This window comes from Enoplosus armatus, chromosome 8 (genome assembly GCF_043641665.1).
Source record: "Enoplosus armatus isolate fEnoArm2 chromosome 8, fEnoArm2.hap1, whole genome shotgun sequence".
NCBI lineage: Eukaryota > Metazoa > Chordata > Actinopteri > Centrarchiformes > Enoplosidae > Enoplosus > Enoplosus armatus.
The window spans coordinates 12,355,090-12,378,285 of record NC_092187.1 but is presented as its reverse complement, the minus strand read 5'-3'; the positions used below and the strand labels follow the sequence as shown (position 1 = coordinate 12,378,285).

General features: G+C 43.0%; 2 protein-coding genes across 2 annotated transcripts in view; both read right to left on the bottom strand.

The window, feature by feature from the left end:
• Window positions 1-192: 192 nt before the first annotated feature.
• Window positions 193-6,882, bottom strand: galnt6 (UDP-N-acetyl-alpha-D-galactosamine:polypeptide N-acetylgalactosaminyltransferase 6 (GalNAc-T6)). Its single transcript, XM_070910379.1, has 10 exons — window positions 6,401-6,882; window positions 5,645-5,817; window positions 3,571-3,720; window positions 2,552-2,786; window positions 2,348-2,465; window positions 2,038-2,238; window positions 1,729-1,860; window positions 1,515-1,616; window positions 1,254-1,412; window positions 193-797 (listed from the first exon to the last, which is right to left on the bottom strand). Exons 1-10 carry the CDS (start codon window positions 6,880-6,882, stop codon window positions 684-686), a joined length of 1,866 nt encoding a protein of 621 aa, XP_070766480.1. The 3' UTR covers window positions 193-683.
• Window positions 6,883-9,336: 2,454 nt separating this feature from the next.
• LOC139288459 (adenylate cyclase type 6-like) overlaps window positions 9,337-23,196 on the bottom strand; it is a 30,602-nt gene continuing 16,742 nt past the window's right edge. The window contains exons 3-22 of the mRNA XM_070909761.1: window positions 22,398-22,547; window positions 21,793-21,914; window positions 20,011-20,122; window positions 19,610-19,737; window positions 19,229-19,387; window positions 18,989-19,130; window positions 18,691-18,819; window positions 17,560-17,588; window positions 17,157-17,304; window positions 16,940-17,037; window positions 16,710-16,797; window positions 16,446-16,562; window positions 14,996-15,145; window positions 14,673-14,848; window positions 14,325-14,351; window positions 14,081-14,213; window positions 13,473-13,736; window positions 13,075-13,279; window positions 12,762-12,886; window positions 9,337-11,304 (exon numbers count right to left, since the gene is read on the bottom strand). Of these exons, the coding sequence (XP_070765862.1) occupies window positions 11,176-11,304; window positions 12,762-12,886; window positions 13,075-13,279; window positions 13,473-13,736; window positions 14,081-14,213; window positions 14,325-14,351; window positions 14,673-14,848; window positions 14,996-15,145; window positions 16,446-16,562; window positions 16,710-16,797; window positions 16,940-17,037; window positions 17,157-17,304; window positions 17,560-17,588; window positions 18,691-18,819; window positions 18,989-19,130; window positions 19,229-19,387; window positions 19,610-19,737; window positions 20,011-20,122; window positions 21,793-21,914; window positions 22,398-22,547 (2,631 nt within the window). The 3' untranslated portion in view covers window positions 9,337-11,175. The remainder of the gene's footprint in view (window positions 11,305-12,761; window positions 12,887-13,074; window positions 13,280-13,472; window positions 13,737-14,080; window positions 14,214-14,324; window positions 14,352-14,672; window positions 14,849-14,995; window positions 15,146-16,445; window positions 16,563-16,709; window positions 16,798-16,939; window positions 17,038-17,156; window positions 17,305-17,559; window positions 17,589-18,690; window positions 18,820-18,988; window positions 19,131-19,228; window positions 19,388-19,609; window positions 19,738-20,010; window positions 20,123-21,792; window positions 21,915-22,397; window positions 22,548-23,196) is intronic.

Here is a 23,196-nt window from a genome sequence, read left to right as displayed (position 1 = left end):
AACCATAGAAGAACATTCTAGTACTATTCTAGTAATATAAGATTAGTACTGTGCACATGTAGAAGTCTAATTAACAAAGGTGTTATAACTCAAATATATTTCACTGTTTAACTGCAAAAACTCTTGAAATTCTTTTCTAGATATATATTCTGATAAAAAAACAATCCAGAATACAAATGATCATTCATCTGACACAACAAAGTAGAATTTTTATTTAAAAAACAGACATCTCTTACTCTTTAGTAAGACTTGTACATATGGTCACATTTCAACATTCATTGTCAGACACAAAAAAAATAAAACTAAATAGTGATTTTCCAGGCTGGAGTGTAAATACACTGAATAAAGATCATTGAAGTTGACAGCCACCGCACCACAGCCAAGCTGCCACTCCTGAATGCAAAGTCCACAATGTCTGATAGTCCCCAACCACCTTCAAATGTCTGTCCTGAGTTTCTATCATAAATAAATTTAAAACCGGTTAAGGCCAACCTGAGCGTCTTCAACAGATGTGACTGTCTTTACTTTGTCCTCCATCTTTAACTGTCCACTTAGTATGGCCAAATGCCCCAGGCTCCACAGCATAAAGCCCTTCCGGATCAATGTTGAGTCGGCTCCTCGGAGCTGAGTCTGAGGAAGGGGACACGAGGTGCCAGAGGTCACCTGATGGGCCGACAGCGAGGTCAGGTGATGGTCCAGACCTGATAGGAGTCAGCAGCGTTACAGTGGTCCATCTGAATCTGGCCTCCTTTCAGCTGTAAACATTGTCCACTACTGGGATTCTTCAGAAGATTTTCCTGGAGAGGAGCATCAGAGAAAAGGTGAACCAATACAGAAGCCTAAATAAATATTAATATATAAACACTTGAACTATTCCTTTACCCATTCTATGCTGAATAAAGACAACATTGAGGGAAATAGGCTCATTCGCTTTCTGGCCAAGAGTTAGATAAGAAGATCAATAGCAAATGGTTAGCTTAGCTTAGCATAAAGACTGGAAGCAGGGGGAAATAGCTAGCCTGGCTCTGTCTGAAGATAACAAAATCTGCCTACCAGCAGCTCTAAAGCTCACTAATTAACACATTATATCTCGTTTGTCGTTTTTGCGCTTTGGTTTTTGTACAGATTTTACAATTTGTGGTTTTATGGGCCAGAATATTTCTGGCCTTGCTAAGTGAAGTTAACCAGAAGCTAGCTGTAGCCTTATATTTAGCAGACAGATATGATGTTGCGCTCATATACGTGCTCCTCACCTCTGTAAAGACCCACTGCTGTTCTGGTGCCACACTGGTGCCCCTCCCCTTCAGCTGGCATAGCTCGATCTTCACTTGGTCTGGCTGGGGCGTGGCATGGAGACACAGCTGCTTCCCAATGTTATGACGCAGCTCCTTATGAGTTGTGTATTCAAAGTACTAGAAGAGACAATCATCCAATCAGAGACCTAACTGTCCAAGATAACATAACAATTATCTTCAATTCTTAATTTCACACATGTGAATCAGGGGTCATTGTACCTGGTTGCCTCCCATGTTGTGACACTGGTACATGATCACAGCTTTACCTCCCTGGTTGTTCTCTCCAACATCCAGACAGGTTTTAGATCCTGAGTTTCTAATCTGGTGCAAACACAGACACAAAACAGCAGTAAGATATAGCTGCAGTTGTGCAACATATGCAGTGTGTTATATCATCGATATCCACGTACAGACAAAAGGAAACGTGACTCACTGCTCCAAATTTTTCTGGGGTTAAGTCTGGAACGAAGGCCTCTGGGTAGATTGTGTTTAAGAACCAGGTGAAGTTCTTGCACTGAAGCCTCTGTCTCAGATTCAGACGATCAGAGATGTCCCCATACTTATGCTACAACAGAGAAGGAGAAATCTGAGAAACACTCACTTACATTATCATATTAACTTGTTGTAGCAGGGGGAATAAATTCTAGTCAAACATGTGGTGGAAGAAGGATGAAAAATAGAATTGTATCCATGTGCATTTAACATTTGAACATGGTTACTCCCATCAGCAGGTCACACTGACCTCACTGGCCATAATTGCAGCATTCTTGTTGCGGCGATAGTAGATCTTCTTGTAGTCATCCATCCAGACCTCAGCCAGGCGCACCTGGTTGCGAGTGATGACCTCTGTGCCTTTGGGGAAGGTGTGGGGACTCTTGGTGCGGAAGACATGGCCCACCACAGAACATGGGATGATCTCTAGCTGACCCCCACACTGCCACACCTGTGAATCCCATTTGACACAGGCAGAAATTCAGACTCTAACTTGATAACGACAGGGAGACTTATTAAGTAATATGTGGAGCTGTGGGAGTATAGATAGAGAGACTGACCCTGAATGACATCTCTACATTTTCACCGCCCCAGATCTCCATCTTGTCATCGTATGTTCCAATGTGTTCAAAGTACTTCTTTGAGATTGAGAAGAGACCTCCGGCAAAAGTGGGTGTTCTGAAATTTCCATAGGCAGATTCAAAAGCTTTAGATACTTAAATGATTCAGGATGTTCGAAGAGAAACCAACGTGATCCTTCTTACTTTACAGGGTAGGTTTCATCCTTGCGCAGCTTTTTCGCATCCTCAGGGATTGCCTCCCAGCCGAAAGTCAGGCTCCAGTCAAAGTTACCTCTGTTGAAAGCGCGGTTGGTGGCCACCGGCTTGGTGAACTGAAAGGTGTTGAGGTCAATGGTGGTGATGTCTGGACTAACCACGGCAGTGGGTTCCTCAACAATGCGGGTCAACAGGGGCTCTAGCCAACCATGGAAACACTCACCTAGTAGACAGAAGAGGAAAAACAGAGATCACTTTATATCGACTTCTTAACCTCTGTCACATAAAAACAATCAGTTTCAGGTTTAGAAAGTTGGGGCAAAGCAGGCCTCATGAACATGCTAGTATTACATCATATTTAGTGGACTCTTGTGTCTAAAGTGACAATTAATTGGTAAATCCTTTGCATCAGTATTTTCAATTATGTGCAACATCACCAAAGTCATAATATATGTCTAAGTTGGCAGAACTGTTGAAGTAGATAGAACTCGATTGGACTATCTAAATATGCGGGTAAAGAAAAACTAAGGTTAAAAGACTAACTCAGCTAAAAGAGAGCACAACTAGACCAAATTATTTACAGTTACTGAAGCTGATGGCATGTGGCTGACGACTGAGATACCAAAAATGCTTCCTCAAATAAATTGATCAGGTGCCAAATTCATGCTTTGTGCCTCACTGATACTGATAAGTTTATTAAATACCACATGGAAGTGAAGTTCTAAATTGTCCCAAAACATGGATAAATAATGGATGGACCTCAATATTAGGCAAAATTATCATGATCATTATGTTCACAATATATCACAAACTATATTTGAACTACAGGAAATATGAGACGCTTTGTTGCAGTAGTATGTACCTTTTAGTAAGGATGGGAAACAACACTTTAACCTTAACCCCGGCAGCGCTAGTGTCCCAATGAGCTACACACAGCTGCTTAAAATGGCCATTGTGGCTTGTGTATTGTTGTTGTTGTGTGAGTGTGTGTGGGTGTGAGTTCTCACAGTGTGCATCGAGAAAAGTTAGCACTTCGCCCTGAGCGATACTGGCACCCAGCAGCCTGGCAGTGATGAGGCCCTTCCTCTCCAGCTGCCTCACTACGCGGACAATCTTCAGCTGACGCACAAAATCCTCTAGTTGGGTCTTCAGGTGATCTGAAGAAATAAAAACAACATTATTAGTCTGTCTGGTCTTTGTTTAAAACTAAATGTTGTCTTAGGCGATCTCCAGTGGCTGCAGTTATATCAGAGTGTACACTTTCACCCTGTGGTTACAGATGCAACAGAGCACACTTTGAACCACACAAAATGATGCTTGGTGTGGTCAGAGCTGCAACAGACAATGGTCAGTGAAACAATTATTTTCAGCCTGATATTTAATAAAGCGTCTCGCTGCCCCAGAGAAGAAAAACAATCATCGTATTTATATCTGAGACCACTGCCAGAAGAAATAGCAATGAAGTGGAAACATTGCTGGTAAAACTGGGTCACACTTCCCCTCTAAGAGCACGTATGACCGCAATGCACACCGCACATTGTCATAAGTTTCAGTCTAAGTGAATCCACCAACCACATGTCTAAACGTTATAACGGTAAGCTGCTGCTCTGGTAGCAAAAAGGGAAGTTTGGGTACAGTAGGAACTGAGTAAATACAGCTGAGGGTAACGGCACATTAGCTTACGACAGAGACAACTGTCAAAGAGGACCTTTTTAAATGCTGAAGTAGATGATGATACATGTAGCAGTGTGCATGACCGGCTTTGCTCTGTAGGGCTGGTCAGACTGTAACAACTGTAATAAAGTGTGTATTTAAGGTGTTAAAACAACTTGCAAGACAGAACTGATAAATCGTTATGAAGACGTCAGAAGAAATTATGCAACACCTAAAATATTAGCTGCCAGCACTGTTGGTGTCACTGTCTTGAATCAATGTAGCAAACTGGATCTGAATTTCAGATTCAACTTTATAGTCTGTGCTAACAATATGTAACACTGCCTGCAGTTTAGCATCTATCCTGAGTGTACAAACCATAGCAATATGTATATAATATTGATATATCTAATGATAAACGAATACACAGAACAGACAATAAACCAATGGAGCAGGTATAACAGGCTGAAAAGGTTGAAAAGAAGGCTTCTTTTACCCACCTAAAAGTCACATTTTTTACGATTTCCTGTATTAATAAACATTTACAGACAACTCAACTATTTTGCTGCTGTATAATAATACATGACATTTCCCAAAAGTGAACTGTTTGCTCAGTGAAGTTATAGCACCAAACACTTTCCTACGCAAAACATATGACAAAGCTGCACTCATAGGTCAGAGAGGCTTCTTTTAGCATAACTGTTCTTGTGCCAACTCTCACTGAGGAGGACTCTCTTGTAATAAAATACACAGGGTCATTTTTATTTATGACACCTGTTACCTGTTGTCTCCCTGCACTTCACACTCAATATAAGTCTCTTCTGCTATTAGTAAATCCCCACCTGCCTGTTACGGTGTGCGCAATAAATCCCAAGCGAACATCATTCTGGGTTTCCTTCTCAAAGCTTACACTGACTAGAATGCTGCCCTAAATACTCTTGAGGGTCAATTTAATTAATAAATGACTTGTAACTTGAGACTTTACCCACATATTTTTCCTGTTTGCGCTCTGCAGCTGTTTCCTGCCGACACCTTATTTAAGAAATTACCCACGAGAGCTTCCTGGTGATTCTTCATCCCTGTTTAAAAATGTCTCTTCACTGTCTAACTTTTCTGTGAAGTGTTCAGTTGTATCTTAATAAAATGTCAGTACTACATAAAGGGCAAGTTTTCTTTTCAGGATTAAATCAATTTTAAATATTGGAAGCAAAACGAAGTTACAAGTATACGTTAATTGAAATATTATGACTGCTGAGCTTACACATTTGTTCGTCACTTACTGCCTGATTAAAAGCAGAAATAAGAATGCATTAAGTGATAAAACTGAACTCTAAGCCTCTCTGACTGTCACCCAACGTCTTTTATATTTCCCAGTCAGTGAGTCTTCGAGTATGTTTTGTTATTAGTGTGTGTTTATATTTTTCACACCCGCAACACTGGCATCATCCACCAAGATGATCTCTTTGAGCAGGACAGCAGGAGACGTGTGCAGGACGCTGTAGACTGTCCTGAGCAGGGTGGACCAGGCCTCATTGTGGAAGACAATAATAACGCTGGTGGTAGGCAGAGGAGGACAGCGACGAAACTTCCTCTCCACGCACCTGGACGAGGTGAGCCACGTCAAAACACAAAGAGAGACGAAGACAAAGAAGTGTGTGAGAGTGAGAGGCATATCTGATGAAATGAAAGTCACAGAAGGTTTTTGCAGCGCTACCTACAACAGACCATTGTTTGCAGATATTCAAGGTCTGCTCACTGACACTTAAAATAGCACAATGTGCAAACCGCCATATACAATCAGCTCATTTTAAAAAGCCACTTGAAAGCTCTGCAAAGCAAATAACTCAAGGCCTATCAAGCCTGTGACACATTCAGATGTGAAGTTAGACAAACATGTGGTAGTATTCACAACAACACAGATAATGCCTCAGTCTCAATTATCCAGGATAATCACATGTGCATGCTGCTTTGTTGTGGTTACATTCAGATTAGCGTTTTAACTAAGTGATTTTCTTGGATAATGGAGAAAGCAATATGAAAATGCACGTAAATAATTCACCACTCTGAGCATGACCCCAGCTGAGACCCAGGGTATTACCTGGCCTGCTGTGTACATGTCAGCACACTTGTTGATAAAACAGTCACTAGTCCAAGATTCAGATTATTTTGAGAACATGTTCTTACTCTGGAGGCCTCGTGTCATCCCCAAGACTACGGCTAAGTGAGATGTGGTCGCTGGCAAACTGGTTGAAGCAGTGCCGTGTCATGCCTTCCTCCTTCTCCTTCTCCTCCTCTGGGGACATGTGGTCTTTCTGAAATGCCTTCCCATCAGCCCCGAGGCTTGTGGGGTCCTGAGGTGGTCTCTCAAGGTGAGGTTTGAGATCAGCCTGAGTGTAGAATCCAGTGGGACAGTTGACGTCCTCGGTGGGCTGCTCCTGTACTGGCGGTGGCTGTGGAGCTCCTATCTGGAAGCCGATGTTGTTGACGGCGTCTCGGACCATGACCATCACCTTGTCCTTCTTGTCCACCAGCTCCTGAAACCAGGGGTCACCAGCAGGCGTAGAACCAACATCCCTCTGGAGAACCACTAGGGCCACCATGAAAAGAGTCCCCCCAAACAGCACCAGTTTCAGGGGGGACATGCGTCGGCGCAGGAACAGACGCATGTTTCAGAATGGGTGTTGTTCTCCAGGCTGTAGAAAACAGAAAAAAACAAAACTAATTAACCAGAAGCTGGCTGTAAAATGTTTGTGCATGTTATGCGAGGGTTTCAGCCGAGCCGAGTCTACTCCTATGTAACTCTTACCTGCCTTTACTCCTTAACATTCAGTAAATTATTCTTGCATTCAAAAAGATGACAAGCAAGAGAAAAATCCCTTAAACAGGTTTGTGCGTCTCTGCAAGTGTCATAGCAGCAGGTAATCTAGCCAATCTCGTTCCTCCCTCCATGTCTCTTTAGGAAACAGTCCCACAGGGTGGGTGGAGAGAGCAGGGAGGTGGAGAGAGTGAACAAACACACCACACCTCCCAGTAAACACCTGAATTCACCTGCTCCGGCCACAGTCCTCCAGGACCCACGTGGCAGCAGCTGGGCTGCGACGCTGCTGGCTCAACATGCAACTCCCACACCGGTTAATAAGTGACGCACTGCGCCTTGCTTAGACACCTGCTCCAAAGACACCCAACCAGTGATGATCAGCTGTCACCTGCAACAGGAAGTAGAGTTTGCTACGTGGGGCATGACGGGACCATAACTTCACCAAGCCTTAGCCACAATAAGAGGCCATTTCCTGCTGTGAAACAGGATATCATTGCAATGTGGGACATCTGCGAGTCCTTAGGTGATCACTGTTCAGTTAAGAGACTCACTCTTACTTGGTCATAATTAATTTACTCTATTCTCAAGCCAGCCTCCTTCATAATTGATTCAAGAGGACACTCTGAATCCAGAAAAGGGGAAACAACCACAGTCCACATTTGTCTCTGATAAGCAAACAAGTAGTACAAGTTGTTGTCGCCACACAGACACAAGAGGAAAAATATTCCATCAGACAATCTTACAATCAAAATTAAGTCATTATCACGTGGGCTTGTGAATCCGGTTTGACTGCCGTAATACCATTATGTCTTATCAGGCCACCTTTCACTGTTTTTTGCGGAATCGACTTGTGTGCTTGTCAGAAAAATCATTTTACAAATTAAAACAAACTCCTCTACAGCTTAAAAGTAACTTGGAGCACAAGTAAACAAACTGCGGTCAATACAAAACACGGAGCACTGACAAAAGTAATTCAGCAACACGGTGCATTTTAACAAAATGAAAGAGGAAGAGTTGCCTCTAACTGTTCTGCTTTCATTCACCATATGTAGACTCATTCAAAGCCCTAAACATCTCAGGTAGCAGAACTCACACGTTTGACGGATGAATAAGACCTGGCAGTCAAGCTCACGAATGACACCGAGACGCCACTGAAAGGTGAATATTAGTATCCAAAACGCCGCCACTTACCTAAAATAGTCTGGCTGTCGTCGCCTACACCTGTTCCGGTTGATGCGGTATGTCTTTATTTGTGTGGAAAGTTGCCAAATGACCACGTCGCAGTCTTTCCAGTTTCTCGAAGTTGTCAGACTGGAGTTTCGAGCGAACCAGTTCGCAGCAGCAGCCGCCCCGCGGCCTCCCGGCTTCTCCTTTGAACCGAGCAGGTGCCATTTGTTGAAATGATTAGTTGGAGTGAGTCCCCTGCTGGCCGCGTGCGTCCTCCTCATCGGAGTTATTTCCGCGCGGCACTTTAAAAACAGAGCACGAGCTCCCGTATTGAAATATCATATAATCCGCACCAAATGCGGAAATAACAGCAACAAATTCTCAAACTACAAAATAAATAAACAAAAAGCTCGAAAAACAAAACAAACAAACGAAAAAAACCTAGATTTTTGTACAATCTAAAATATTGTGAAGCTACTAGAGGTAAAAATATATATGAGATACAAAAATCACAGTGTAAAAAACATAAAAACCCTAGTATATAGTGTGCATTACAGGCACATTACAAGTGCCCGTATCATGAGCCTATTATAGTAACATTAATGCTTTTTCATCAGGGATTAGTGGGAATTTATGTCGCTTAATTAATGTTCAGCATAGAGTGCTGTAAGTGAACATTGCCATTACCTCAACAGAAATTCATTATTCATGTGCGAGCAATTAAATACTCGCTGCTGTATTGCCCCTCTTGAAACCGTAGACTGATTTATTCAAAAGAGGAGAAGGAGGCGTCTCTCAGGTTACTGTCACAGGGAGAAATCTTGATTGCAGGCTGCTGATTGACATGAGAGCTAAATTAAAAGCACCTCTGAGCAGGCTGAAGCTGTGCTGTGAAATAAGCTGTTGGGGAAGTCTTTTTTTTTTATGAAAGAAAGATTACATTTGTTTGTAGTCATTTTTAGTCCATTGTTGGGATATTTGACTGTAATATTCACTGAGCTTTTCTAAAACAGCAATAATCATGATTTCTTTTTACAATTTGCTCCTCTCAACACAGCTTTTTGAAGGTAGGTGGTGCCCTAGTTCTCTTTATCTCTAAGAGCATCAACAGAAGTAATAAAACAAATAAACACAATCAATGCAAAAACAGCCATTTATTAATTTCTTATCCAAATTAATCAAATCAATCATTGCACTATTTCTTAAACGCTGCCACTTTTCATAGGAAATATGCAACAGTGTTTAGTTGACCTTTCATCTGAAGGACAGAGAGGGATAAGCCAAAGGGAGGATCTTTTTTATAGCCTGTGAAGGCAGCATTTTTAGGCTCGGACAGAGAAGTGAGCATATCAACACCATGTGTAAAGCCTGTCTAAATGTAAAATACACCTCAATCAATTTGGCCTCTAGTACAATGATTAAGCTCCTTCCTCAGTACCAAAGGCAATGTAAAGAGTGGTTTTCTTCAGTAGTGGTTTCATTGTGGACAAAAATTAATTATTACATACATTCATATGATTATTGTTTTGAAGGGGGGGGGGGGGGGGGGGGTGTTCAAGCTTCCATGTGCCAAATACAACCAGATAGGGTCAAATACTAAATACTGTTGTGTAAAGTTGTGAATATTGGTCCATGAAGTACGCGGACCTTGGAACTGCATAATCTCAAGGCAATACTTGTGAGCAGACGGAGAATTCCTGCATACAGTTAATCCTGAAGCTGTCAGGGCCAGTTTCCGTTCACACATTGTAGCACAATCCAAAATATACGTTTCGTATGCTTTTTGCTTATTTAGGTTGGAATAAAATCAGTCAAAATCACAGTCCAGCAAAAGGCGCCGGAGATGTAATTCTCCTAAAATGATAATTCTGACACAAGAAATCAAGAATGGGCACACAACTCAGAAGAATAATATAAAACATGCCTCGCAGCAACCATTTTGGCAAGAAAGCATTGTCATACAGTATCATAAAAACCTCACAGTGAAAAGTTACAGTATGCCCCTTTATAGATAAAGATCAGCATTCAGCTACGTGTGCTCACATCCACACGCGCACGCCCAAACACCCATACATACGGTACTCACACACACTAATATAAAATGTTTCATAACAGTTTAACAATTTCTCTTCAGTACCGTGATACTAATGCACTGCTCTTCCTTCATTTCAAACTTCCTGTTTTTGGCTTGAACCAAAAATACATTGCAGGGAGCGAGTAATCCAACGTACATTTCAGTGAACCAGTAAAAGCCTTGTGTCCAGACTGTGGCTAATCACAGGCTGGAAGAAACAAAGAAGGCCCTGATAAGAAACACAGAAGTCCAAGCCAAGGTTATTGTGAGTGTTTTCTATCTGTGTATGTGTGCGCGTTCACCTTCATGAATAAGTCCCAAACAAAAAAAGTGTTCATCGCTATCAACGTTAGCATTACCGTGGCCTCTCCTGTCAAAAGATTAATAAATTACTTAAGGTTACTGTACTTTTGAACAGAATCATTAGTGTGTATTTCATATCAAACATTTGTTCTTTGGTCATTTTCATCCTTCATGTTGTCCTTGCATATTTTCTTTTAAGTAACATAGTTATGTTTTTTTGTATATATATTTTTTCTTTTTTGTACAAGGTCATCACAAAAATCCATCCGCACGAAAATAAATAACGACTCCAGATGAAATACTTGTACTATTGCTCATAAACACAAGCATAGCCACTTCCGTTCTAAGGCAACTGGGCTTTGTGATCACTCGAGCAGCTTGGGAAAAAGCCTTCAGACATGAACAGCGTCCTACATGTGTGCGTCTGAGTACGTGACAACATACAGACAGGCCGAGCTCGTCTCTGTTGGCCGTCTCCTGTCCCCAGTGTGTCCGCACCGCTCCTCGGTGCTCATCGCCGAGCTGACCACTCAGTCTCTCTGCAGTCTCTGTCTTGTCAGTGCAGCGGGAGTCCCGCTGCGGTCGACCTCTCTGTTGTTAACTGCCCGGGGGACCGCTGGTGAGGAAGTAAGTGGTCATCTCCCCCTTCCCCTTCACCTTGACAACACCTCGACAGTCCAGCTGGTATCCGTTGTTGACCAGCACGTGGTATAAGTCAGTGGTCACCTAAGAGCGGACACAGACATTTGACACCCAGGACGTGAGACACTCAACCCTCCCAGGAGACACTGTCAGTCCCAGTTTCACATAGAAAAATCTCCCCAAAGTGACTGTGATGAGGGCTTAACATTAAGAAGGGAATATTATATATATATAGATAAAAGCAGTATAAAAAGAAGTGCAAAGTAGAGCAAAAGAGATCTACTTATCTATTGTTGCTGAAACAAATAGTCAAATGACAGAAATGTAATTTTGACAATCAATTTAGTTTAAGTCATTTATCAAGCATACATTAAATGCCATACATTCACTAGTGGGGAGTGTTTGGACTAGACTTTCTAGCACTTCAGATGTGAAGATTTGCTGCTTCTCAGTGTTTCATATTCATCATATATCTAAATTGGATATATTTGGGTTTTGGAGTGTTGGTTGAATAAAACAAAACATCTGATGGGTATTCTGCTCAGGTTTTCTGACATTTCGTAGACTAAACAATGAATCAATTAATTGAAAAAGTAATCCAAAAATTAATTGACAAATAATCATTCGTTTCAGCCCTACTAGTTATATACTGTGTATCATAGAGGGCATTTTGATTTGCAGTAACTCATATTGTACAACAGATGGCAGCACTGCTCTGACTGTCGTCTTTCTCGCAACCAATTTATGGATTTCATTTGGGGCAAAAAAAAACTCACTACTGGTATTAGCTAGGTTGGTGTTCCTCACACATTTCAAAATGAGTGTTAACATCAACTATATATGCATGAATGAGATGATAAATAAGACGGTGGACATCTTGTCCTTAATGTTGTCCTTTACTAACCTACCCTAACTGGCTGACAGCTTCTCTGGGGAACAGTGGTTCCTGTTCACGGTGGTTAAGATTTCCCTCTTAAAGATGAGGATAATGCAGGTTATTGAAATTTAGCTACATGCCCTCCTCCAGAGGGACATTAGAACACCATTTCTGGTAGAGAACAGCATGTCCGGTGCTGACAGGGATTCTTGCTCAAGGTCACTTCTGTAGAGCAGATGTCTGAACCTAAATCCTTATGCTGAAGCACTGTGCACTGATTGTATCTGTAAAACTGGTATCTGTATGACTTTTGTACAGAGAACAGGCAAAGGACTTTGTCTCTTTCAGATAACACAAACAATACTTTCAAATGCACATGCCTTGGAGTGATAGACATCTCTCAGTTTGAGGAAAGACGTCAGTGGTGTGGACATTTTCTTTACAATGCAGAAGATAATAAAAGTGCAGAACTTGTGTAAGCTTTTGGTATGAATTCCACTTTCATGCTGGAATGACTACTGATACAGCATTATGACTCGTTTCTAAGTAACTGGATTGGTATTCTGCATTGGCTGATTCACTTAACAATAACTAAAACTGCTATATGCTTCTTGTGAATGTTACAAACCACTGAGGAGGTACTGAGGACAGTTGTGTGCAGTACCTGGATGCAGTCTGGTACTCCTGTGCTGTCCATCCGGCTGGCCACATTGACTGTGTTCCCCCAGATATCATACTGGGGTTTCCTGGCTCCGATGACACCAGCTACCACCGGCCCCATGTTCAACCCTGAGAACAAATCACCTGGCTGTGTTACATCATACTAGCTACACCACATTGACTCAATTATAATGCTGTTTCTAAGGAGGTAGATTACTGTAGTTCTCCTCTGAACGGGAAAAGGATTTTTTAAACAGATACCAGACGATTCATCATATAATTTTTCAAGACCAATCTCCTCTATCTTCTCGGCTTACCTATCTTCATCTGGAAGTTGTTGAAGGAGTGCTCGTTGATGTACTTCATCTGCTCCCTAAGCCTCATGGCGTAGTCGGCCAAAGCCAGGATGTGTGAACGGCCCTCTCTGTCGTAGGTGGAGTCGTTGAGTCCAGAGGCTGTCATGTAGGTGGAGCCGATGGTCTTGATTTTCTCCAGCTGACGGAACCTGTCCTCACTGATGATCTAGAGACGAGTAATCAACGGTGTAGAAGAAGAAAAAATGGGACAAACAAACAAGCAGCACTTCAGCTATAGGTCAACAGCTTGATAAGTGGCAGAGCAACACAGAAAACCAGGAAAAGGTGATCGTAAGCAGCATTAAAAAAAACATCTATGATTTCTACACTCATTTAATTTGCATTCATCTTCTGCTCACCTCGTCAAAATCAGCGATGATCTCGTTGAGCAGCCTGAGACACTCCACTCCCTCGTTGTTGGCCTCCAGCTCCACGTAAAACTCAGAAAAGTTACTGATGGAGGCAAACATGACAGCGACGCACTCACATGACTGGTAGTACAACTCGTCATTCCGACGCTCCCGCGCCAGAAAGTGGGCGGCTACGTCCTTGGGCAGGATGTTGTGGAGTAGGCGGCGGTTGTACGCCTGCAGCTCCTCCATCTCCTCCTTCTCCTCTGTGGCCTGAGGAGAGGACGGGGAGAGATGCGGTTGCTCAGTCTCAATGTCATGTGACTGGATTCCTGAAGTACAGGTGTTGCTTTACATTGAAGCCATTTTGACATGTCACAGTAGGGAAAAGCGCAGGTGTAAATAATAAAATGAATGATGGTTAAATTCCTTTTAGCTGCTTCAGGTTCAGGGTCCTTGTGTTGTGTATGTTAGCTCACTGTCACACTTTCATGGCTTACTGGGAAACTTGAATAGAACGGCGCCATCGTTAACGTTAGTACTAACCCTGTGCTTTTCCTGCTATGACAAGTCAAAATGTTTTGTTTCTGTTTTACCCATGAAACTGTTTAATCTACCTGCAGCTTCCAGAGGAAGTCAAGGCGTGCGGTGGACTCCACCTGCTGGCCGTGCAGGTAGAGAGCCAGAACAAACACCGTCAGGATTACAGGGGTCATGACCTTTAGGGACACCTTGGTTACGCTCTCCAGGCTGAGGAGGGAAAGAGGAGTTGCCAAGAGTGATGAATGCGTGTCTTGCGTGAGTGTAAAATCAATGCAACCTGTCACATGCGACATACGACAAGTGAAAGCTACTTACCACTGTTCTGCAGTTTCATTGAAACCAGACCTGGAAAGTAGATAAGGGAAAGTCATGTTACAAACCAAATGAGTCACTGAAATTAGGCAGTACAACATAAAATAATACAACTTACTGTTGTAGAGAATCATTCATCAAAGGTGATACTTGCCTGAGGAAAACAAATGAGAACATATTCAAAAAATAGGAGTCCAACTGGTACCTGAGAAAGTAGGTCTTTAACAATGTAAACCTTGTCATAAAAAAAGTAGGCCAACCTAAACCACAGTATTGTGACAGAGGGGCTGAACTATTCAGGTTGAAAATTAGGAAAGAGCGAGTGTATTTGTGTGTTCCTGGCAGGGGACTTACAGGGTGTTGGCAATGACCAGCAGGTCTGCGTTGTCAAACAGGGCCACCTGAGGCCACTCCACCAGCAGGAGGTAAGTGAGCTGGATGAGCAGCATCAGAGCCAGCTTCCCTATGCTGCTGATGTGGAGGAACACGGAGCAGGCCAGCAGGGTCAGCAGTACGCTGTAGCTGAAATACTGCAGTAGAGAGGGGGAGGAGGAGGAGGAGGAAGGTTAGGTGAATATTCAAACATACTTTTCATGCACACAGATAAACACATATGCACAGAAGCTGTATGAGCACACAGACGATATCCACACATGCTAAAATGTTATGGGACTGACCTCGGGGAAATGGCAGGGCATGGCCTGGCTGGAACACAGAGTCAAACCGTCCTCTGCTGTCTTGGTCAGGTTGTGCAGCAGGCAGAGAGTCACTGATGTGTTCAGCTCGTCGGCCACACAGTCCTTCAGTTTCTCTCTGCTGCAGGTAAACTGGCAGGAAAGGAGGACACAGTCTGTCATTTAACCGTCAGCCAATAAAGGTGAAACAGCAAGAGACACACACAAATGTAATCCTGGGGAAAGAAGGCTACAATAATAAAACATGTAAATACTTTGTCCCCAGATAGCAATATCCATGTTTGAGAGTTGAAACGTTTTTGATGAAGATCACTTGGTTATTGGTTACTAAAGCATTTGGACCAAGATATGTACTAGGTGGGACATTTTACATTTGATAAATAGTTATCAGTACACTCTGGTGAGCAAGCTATTTAAATAATGGTGTAAATTACATCAAGTAATACATCCAAAAATATTGAAGAAATATTTGTCACTTCAGTCATGTAATTTTAAGTTTTGATACAACATTTTAAATGCCTTCAGTCACATTACATTATAAATAATTTCTGCACCATACTTTTTATACTCACATGATATAATTTTACAAATTTAGAATGTATCAAAATACAATAGTAGTCTAACAAAGAGTCCAAAAAATGAGCAGACTGATTAATGCTCAACAGAAGTAGAGAAAGCAGCTGCTGACCTGAGCAAGCAAGCTATTGAATAAGTCCTTATGAAACCTAAATTGGCTAGCTTGATGTTGGAGCATGACACAGAGCAACCAATCCCAGGCTGAAACAACCCTGCAGGCAGCCAATCACACTCCATGCTCGAAGTGGAGCTACAGAGCCTGAACAAAGAGAGTAACAACTGTCCTGCACTGTCCACAAACAAACCTAATATCTTAACATATTCATGATGCACATCAGGTACACAGTAAAGAAAATCTTTGCTAAACAGTCGGCACATGACTTTAATCTTTCCATGACTTTTAACTATTTTCTTGGCTATGGCATAATTTGTAATTTCGCATATACAGTGGTGCTGGCATTAAGCGTGTTTTGATCCACACATACACAAATGCAAAGCTAAATAGGTCTACATAGTGTTGGTAAACATGATAAAAAAGATGTGATGGTTAAAAATAGACTGATTTCAACAACCCCATCTGTCACAGTGACGGATTATGATGAATTACAGCTCAACCCCTAATTACAGCGCCCCCTCAGGCAAATCGGTCTAATTTAAAAAGAAAATCCAGGATGGTGCAGAATCTCTTCAGATCTCATCAGCAACATCTGAGATTTAGTGTATGATAGATTAATGTAAGGACAGACAAATGAAACATAGCCCCTTCCCTGATTTCATTGTGGGGAGATAACTTGAACCAACAATCACAACTGTTACATGATACAAAAATGACAAAATGAAGAGCTGTATTCCCTACCATGTTAGCAAAGGAGGAAATGAAGAGGAGGAGGATGGTGAAGACGCCCACCAGTGTGCTGTTTGCACGAGACTGGACTATTTTCTTGGTTACAGTCTGCAAGGCAGCTGGGAAGAGCTTGAATACAGACAGCAAGGAGAAGATCAGATAAGAGAGAGTTAATACCATTAGTGATGCTGGCTGAAGACACATGATAATGACTCTTATCTGACGATATCTGCAAGAGGAGTCATATGAGTGGTGGTGAAGTCCTTTGTTTCTTACTTTGATGCAGGAGTAGATGGCACAGATGAAGAGGATGTTGATGAGGATGATGAAGATGCTGATGTAAAGACCAAGCATAAGTGTTGTTCTGTGGAAGAGAAGAAAACATGCTCATTAGGATGTATAACTCTCATTAACTCCTCTTAAACTAATCAAGACCACATTTCCTGTCCACAATTCAGTATAACTGGGAACCTGGGAAAGGCGACTTATCGAAGAGACCTACTTACTTTGGGAAAATGATAATCTGAATGAGACCGATGAAGCAGAAAACAAGGAGTGTGCAGGCCACATATCCCCCAAAACGATCATCAACCTTTTTGGAGTACTGAAAATAGAAAATCAATGAGTAAATTGCCTTGTAGCTCAATTAAAGAAGAAATAATGTATTGTTTATTTGAAAGGGAATTATGGTGAATTTCAAACCAACTCCAATCAAATACCAACCTTTTTCTCGAGGTCGGGGGTCTGAAAGGTGAGTAGGAACTTCTTGACATGATCCTTTCTCAGCTGGTCGATGCTGCGTGCGTCGATGGCTCGTCCAAGAAACTCATCCACCTCATCCTCAGGGTTCAGGGCCTCCTGAGCGCAGCGGCTATGAGGTGGATGGAACAATAGGTCACTGTGTGGTGTGTGTTTGCATCTGTGTGTGAGTGTGTATGAGGGACTTGGCCTATGCTGTGACAGGCAGGATGACTCAGAGCTAATATGTGCATTAGTGCTGGGTTGGATCTGACTGTATAAAACCAACAGTGGGCTCTAAAGTTAGACCGCTACAGTGACAGTCTGCCGGTCAACCGCTAATAACAAAAGACACCTTAATAACAAAAACTGGGGCCAAAACACTCACTTGTCTTTGCTGGATGCTTCATCAATGCCCTGAGAAAAACAAAAACAGAGAGTGAAAACGAGACCAAAAAGCAGAGACAGTGCAGGAGAGAATGAGAGAAAAGAGAGAGATTATCATGTAGCCACAGTGCAACTGAAAAATAGACAGAGACTCAGACATCTGCACAGCTAATCCCTGAGAGCCAGACTGATGTTTTAATTAATGCTCAGAGGCTTCAAATTACACCCTCTTTGCCCCTAGGGCTCAAGCCATCTGAGATGGAGAGGACAAAAGGAGGAGGAGAGGGGAAGAATGTAGGAAAGACACGGAAATGAGACTTGTAGCATAAAGAGAAGGGAGGAAGTGAGAGAGAGTGAATGAGAAAGAGAAATATCTGCAGCTGCAGCCTCATCAGATTAGCTTCAGTAGTAAATGATGCACTGGGAATCCCTGGGAGCTAATGTAACTCCAGTTTTGTTTGACGGGAACAGATCAATACTTCTTCTCACATTCCCATTGTCTCCTTTAGGCTTTACCATATATACAGTTATGTACACATTTGTCACCTTCAGGCACTCAGATTCATATTTATAGAGCATCTTGTTCATTCAAGGTAAAGATATGCTAAAAGACTGAGAGTCTACAGCAGCTTTGTGAGGCTGCGTTCAGGCACAGTTTTGCAAGTATATGGTTGTAAATCAAAATATTGGACAAACTCAAATTTGGACCTGATGATGACGCTAGAGGAAACACTACAAGATCATCAAAGTTTTTACAATTCAACCTGAGGGGGACATGAATGTCTGTGCCAAATTTCATGGCAATCCATCCAACAGTTGTTGAGATATTTCAGTCTAGACTGACTGACCAAATGTCAAAATCTGTTTTCTGAGATTCTTTGAGAAGAAAGGAAGTTAGTATAAAGCGTATTGACAGAACATTGGTAAAAAGTCTGCCCTAACAATAGACATCTGACCCTTGAATGACCATATAAGAGAAATATCTAATATTAACAGCTTCCTTGAAGACATAATTAGAATGGATATTTATTATCTGACTTCAGAGAGTGGAGAGGATGACACAGGAAATCGGATATAGACAAGAAGAACAGGTGCCATGTGCTCAGCTAACAGCTCCCTGAGTGTATCTCACCATCTGCCTGAAGACTTTGGACTCCTTGGTTCTGGAGAAGGATCTGTCAGGCACCCAGCGTGGCATCAATCCCTCAGCAGAATTTGCACGTGCTCGCTGCATCTTGGCCATCATGGCTTTCTCCTCTTTCTGGAAGTCAAGAAACCCCACCAGGGTAAACAAGGTCTTCTATGCCAGGTGACAAGTCATTATATTGAGTGTGTGAAAAATGGCACTAGTGTGAAGTTCTGAAGAGGTCAAACAGGTAATCAAGGGCATATGTATGTGTGTGTGTGTGTGTGTGTGTGTGTGCACTAACCCTCTTCTGGCTGCAGCCCAGCACCAAGAAGGTTTCAATGTTGTTCTCCTTTAGGTAAGCATTCCTCTCTCCTCCAAATCCCGGCTCCACCTCATAGTCCCCGTTTAGATACTGCAGTGTGGCTTTGGTGATGTGGATACGCCTACACACACACACACACACACATACAGTGTGTCAGATACTAAACAAGCTATGGGAGTCTACGTCAGTGCGGTAGCAGGTGGAGTAGGAGGGACTTACCCTGCCTTCCCCCCGGCCTCCATTTGGTTGGCGAGCGTCACGTCATTGGACCACACGTCAAACTGCCACTTGCGCAGGCCCAGCACCCCGCAGTGAACGCGCCCGCTGTGGATGCCCACCCGCATGTTCACATTAACGCCCGTCACCTCTCTCACCAGCCTGCAGCCGCACACACACACACACACACACACATACACACACACTATTGTCAAAAAACTAGTGTCACCTTCAGCTTCACAGCGTCTCTTTTATACCCCGTGCAGCAAAAACAAAGTGCGAAATCTTCACTAGAATATTACTATGTGACTATGAGGGTGTGTTTTCTTGTTTTGAGTATGTGGGTCTTTGAGTGTTGGTGCATGCAATTTGTGCTTGACTCACGAGATGGCCTCAATCATGTCTACTCCCATCTCTACACAGCAGTGGGCGTGGTCAGCCCGGGGCTCAGGCAACCCTGACACACAGTAGTAACAGTCCCCTAGGATTTTAATACGCAGGCAGTGGTTCTCCTGTACAGAAAGGACAAAAACAAAAACATATTAGGCCCTAAATTACAGCTAATACACAGCATGCTCATGTCAAATATAGAGCTTTTTTATGCATAATTTGGATGACTCATCAGTCTCCGCTCAGTCTAATTGATGTCTTACACAATGCCCCCCCTACAAGTACATCATGTTGGCTTTGTCATACTAACAGTGAAGGCTACAGTACAGTTACATAAGCAACAGTAGTTCAAAGTTCTGCTGTGAAAATGGCGGCGGCAAGTTGTCAGCGCTCACCGAGGCCAGCTTGTCAAAGCGAGCGAACAGCTCGTTCAGCGTCATGACCAGCTCCTGGGCCGTGCACTGAGACGCCAGGCTGGTGAAGCCCTCGATGTCTGCAAACAGTATGCTGCAGGAGAGGTGGTGGTGGTGGTGGTGGTGGTGGTGGTGGCGAGGGAGAGGGTGAGGGTGGCCGAAAACAGACAGACAGGAAAAGAAAGACAAAGGAGACAGAGCATGAGATCAATCAATACACTATGGAGTTAGTTTGCATGGTCTAGCGCCTCCCTCCCTCCTCACTGTCCAGCTGCCATGTGAGCAAGGGAGGGAGAGAGACAGACATTTGTTCAGCTCTGGCTCTCATCATCTAGGCCAATGTAGGTCACCTCCTCCAGCCCGTCCCTCTGAGAACACCACCCCCGTCCCCCTGTCTGCATGCCTTTCATTGCTAACTTTCGATAGTAATGAAAGGCCAGGATAAACAACACCACCGACATTATAAGTTCCAGTTGAAGGCAACAGATGGCGCTGTTGGTCCCGTGAGGTCATCCACGCCGGGAGAACTGGCCTTTAATTACAGCAGTCCAGGGCCTGTCTGCATCTCCCACCCTGACCAAGGCCTGGAGCCATGATGCAATGCATTATCTTTAAAGGGTCAGTTCACACAAATTACAAACATATTTTCTCACTTGTATCTAGCCATGCAGCGGATGTAGTTTTTGCATTTCTGTTGTCAATGTGAACAGTTTTCATTGGAACTACTTTCTACTGTAAAAAAAAAAATAGTCCCAAAGAAAACTGACAGCGTGATTTATGGATTTTCCAGAGTGACCAGAAATTCTTAACATAATGTTTCAATTATGTGAGCACCACAAACAAAATAATCAATAAACCAAAGCCTCCTGCATAACCAGACCTGACCCTTTAAAGGCCCATTATTTTGACCATGTAAATGACAGGTAGAGTCACACCCATAAAAAACAAGTTTGTATATAGACAGTATACAGATAAGCATTTTGAGGGTCTTTCAACTGATCTTAATTGCACATATAGGCCTGTTTTGCAAACATTAGTGATCCTTCAACAGAATCAGAAAACATCAATAACTTTGTTGTCTGGTGTAAGGGCTTTTACAAAATGACCTGTGCATCCATTTGGGACAAAGACAGCAGGTTTTAGTCTTGTGTTACATTTGGATAATGGATTGTTCCTGTAAGTTTACACCTTGGTAGAGCAATGGCGTTGCAACAGATTATTCCACTAAGTGCATCACCTGCACCTATTTGGGTCACCTCTGACAGGAGACCTCAGCTGCAACCTCGTTTCAACCTACCACCATTGGCACTACAACCTGAACAGCACCGGCTGGGCTCAACAGTGGGCTAATGGATTGAGAGCTTCAATCGCCTATTAATACGGAGTTCCTCCCACTCGGGAGGTGAAATCCAGTGGTGAGGGCTGCAACAGGGGGCCAGCAAACTTGAGGTCTGCCTCCTATCATTTGCTACAGAAAGCACAGCAGTGTGCCTAAGTCAATATCGTTACTGCAGCCGGTGCTGTCAGTGTCAATAAACAACAACATGCATTATACATGCTGTCAGGGAAATAGCTGTTGGAGTGACTCTGTAACTGACACATCAGTCAGCACAGTGAGGTCAAAGCCACTGGCGCTAGGTGTGACAGCAAAGTAGACAAGCTCTCCGACCTCTTCCTGAGTGTGTGTGTGCGTGTGTGTGTGTGTGTGTGTGTTAGTGCACTTGTGCAGAAGCATGTACTGTATGTGTATTTCTCTGTATTTACCTAACATTGTCGTGTTTTTGGATGTAGATCTTGTGGAACATCATATCTTCCTTCTTGGCATTGATATCAGCCTTCATCTCCATGGCAACGTGCCTTGGCAGCACTGACAGCAGTAGGCGCTCCTGAGAGAGAGAGAGAGTGAGAGAGAGAGAGAGAGAGAGAGAGAGAGAGAGAGAGAGAGAGAGACAGAGAGAGAAAGACAGAGAATAGACACGGGAGAGAAATTAAAGAAAGAAAGACAGAGAGAAAGAGAGAGAGCCCATTCATTTTCATCAGTTTCTACTGTTAAGAATGCTCAGTGAGTCACCCTGCCTCGTTGGCATGTGCGTGGGAACGTGTTAGTCAAATAGAGAGGAGCGGAGATACGTGTTATACTTCAGAACATATTGTTGACCTCAAAAACTGAGACAAAAAAAATTGACTAGAAAATGGAGACACCCATTTGTTGCTCTTTTGCATTCGTGTATGTGTTTAGTTTTCCTACAGCACACTGGCACGACTGCCTCCCTAGCTCATTTGCTTGAACATGCATGTGTCTGTGTGTGTCAGTGTATAGTGTGTGTGTGTGTGTGTGTGTGTGTGTGTGTGTGTGTGTGTGTGTGTACCTGCTGCTGGTTTTCCCTCTGCAGGTGCAGTCTGGCCTGGATATATCCTCTCGTCTCCTGGAAGGCTTGTCTCTGGGAGACCTCAGCAGGGTAGTGGGTACAGATCCCGATCATGTTAGTGCACAGGAAGATCAGCACGTTGGCACTGATCTGAAAACACACACACACAAACATGACAGAGACGGAACATGAGAATCCCGCTGAAGCATGTACATGTCACAATACAAGAATACAGTGAACTCTGCCTGACCTGGGAGTGGTCAGTAAAATGAAATTGATAACACTCTATGTCATAGGATTTACTGCAAGGAGAAAAATTCCTCAAGCGTCTAAGGGGCCATTAGATGTGATCTGGTTAGAGATGATGAGTGCGGCCTCGTGGTTGCTCTGCGAGAGGACATTCTCTTCATGTCATGTTCTGAACGGCAGATAGGAAGCCCAGAGGGTTCAATGTGATGCATGACTGAGGACACGTGAAGATTGCGTCTACTTGAGTTTAAAGTTTATATTGTATCTATAGTGTGTATGGAATCACACTATATGGAATGGAGAACTGAAAAACAGATATGAGCCTGCAAAACAGCCTTTTCTGGTCAAAATGGAGCGGTCTACAGCAGCGTAAAGCAGTATGACAGAGAAATGTGCGTATTTGAATGTACAGCTTAAGATTGCAGAAGCAGAAGAAACAGAAGTCGCCATTAATGTAACTTTCTCGTGTGTACCCAATGCAGTGAGGTAAGCTGGTTGAACAATGAGGCTGTAAGAATGCAGAGGCACAAACTGTAAAACAGCATTATCT

What these genes read in the sequence shown, in the direction of transcription:
- galnt6 (XM_070910379.1), bottom strand. Translation starts at nt 6,882, where the DNA reads ATGCGTCTGTTCCTGCGCCGACGCATGTCCCCCCTGAAACTGGTGCTG. An exon ending in GGATGATGCCAGTGTTGCGG is followed by an intron (nt 3,721 to 5,644) that starts GTGTGAAAAATA and finishes TTATTTCTTCAG; the next exon opens with ATCACCTGAAGACCCAACTA. An exon ending in AGCAGTGGGTCTTTACAGAG is followed by an intron (nt 798 to 1,253) that starts GTGAGGAGCACG and finishes GCTCCTCTCCAG; the next exon opens with GAAAATCTTCTGAAGAATCC.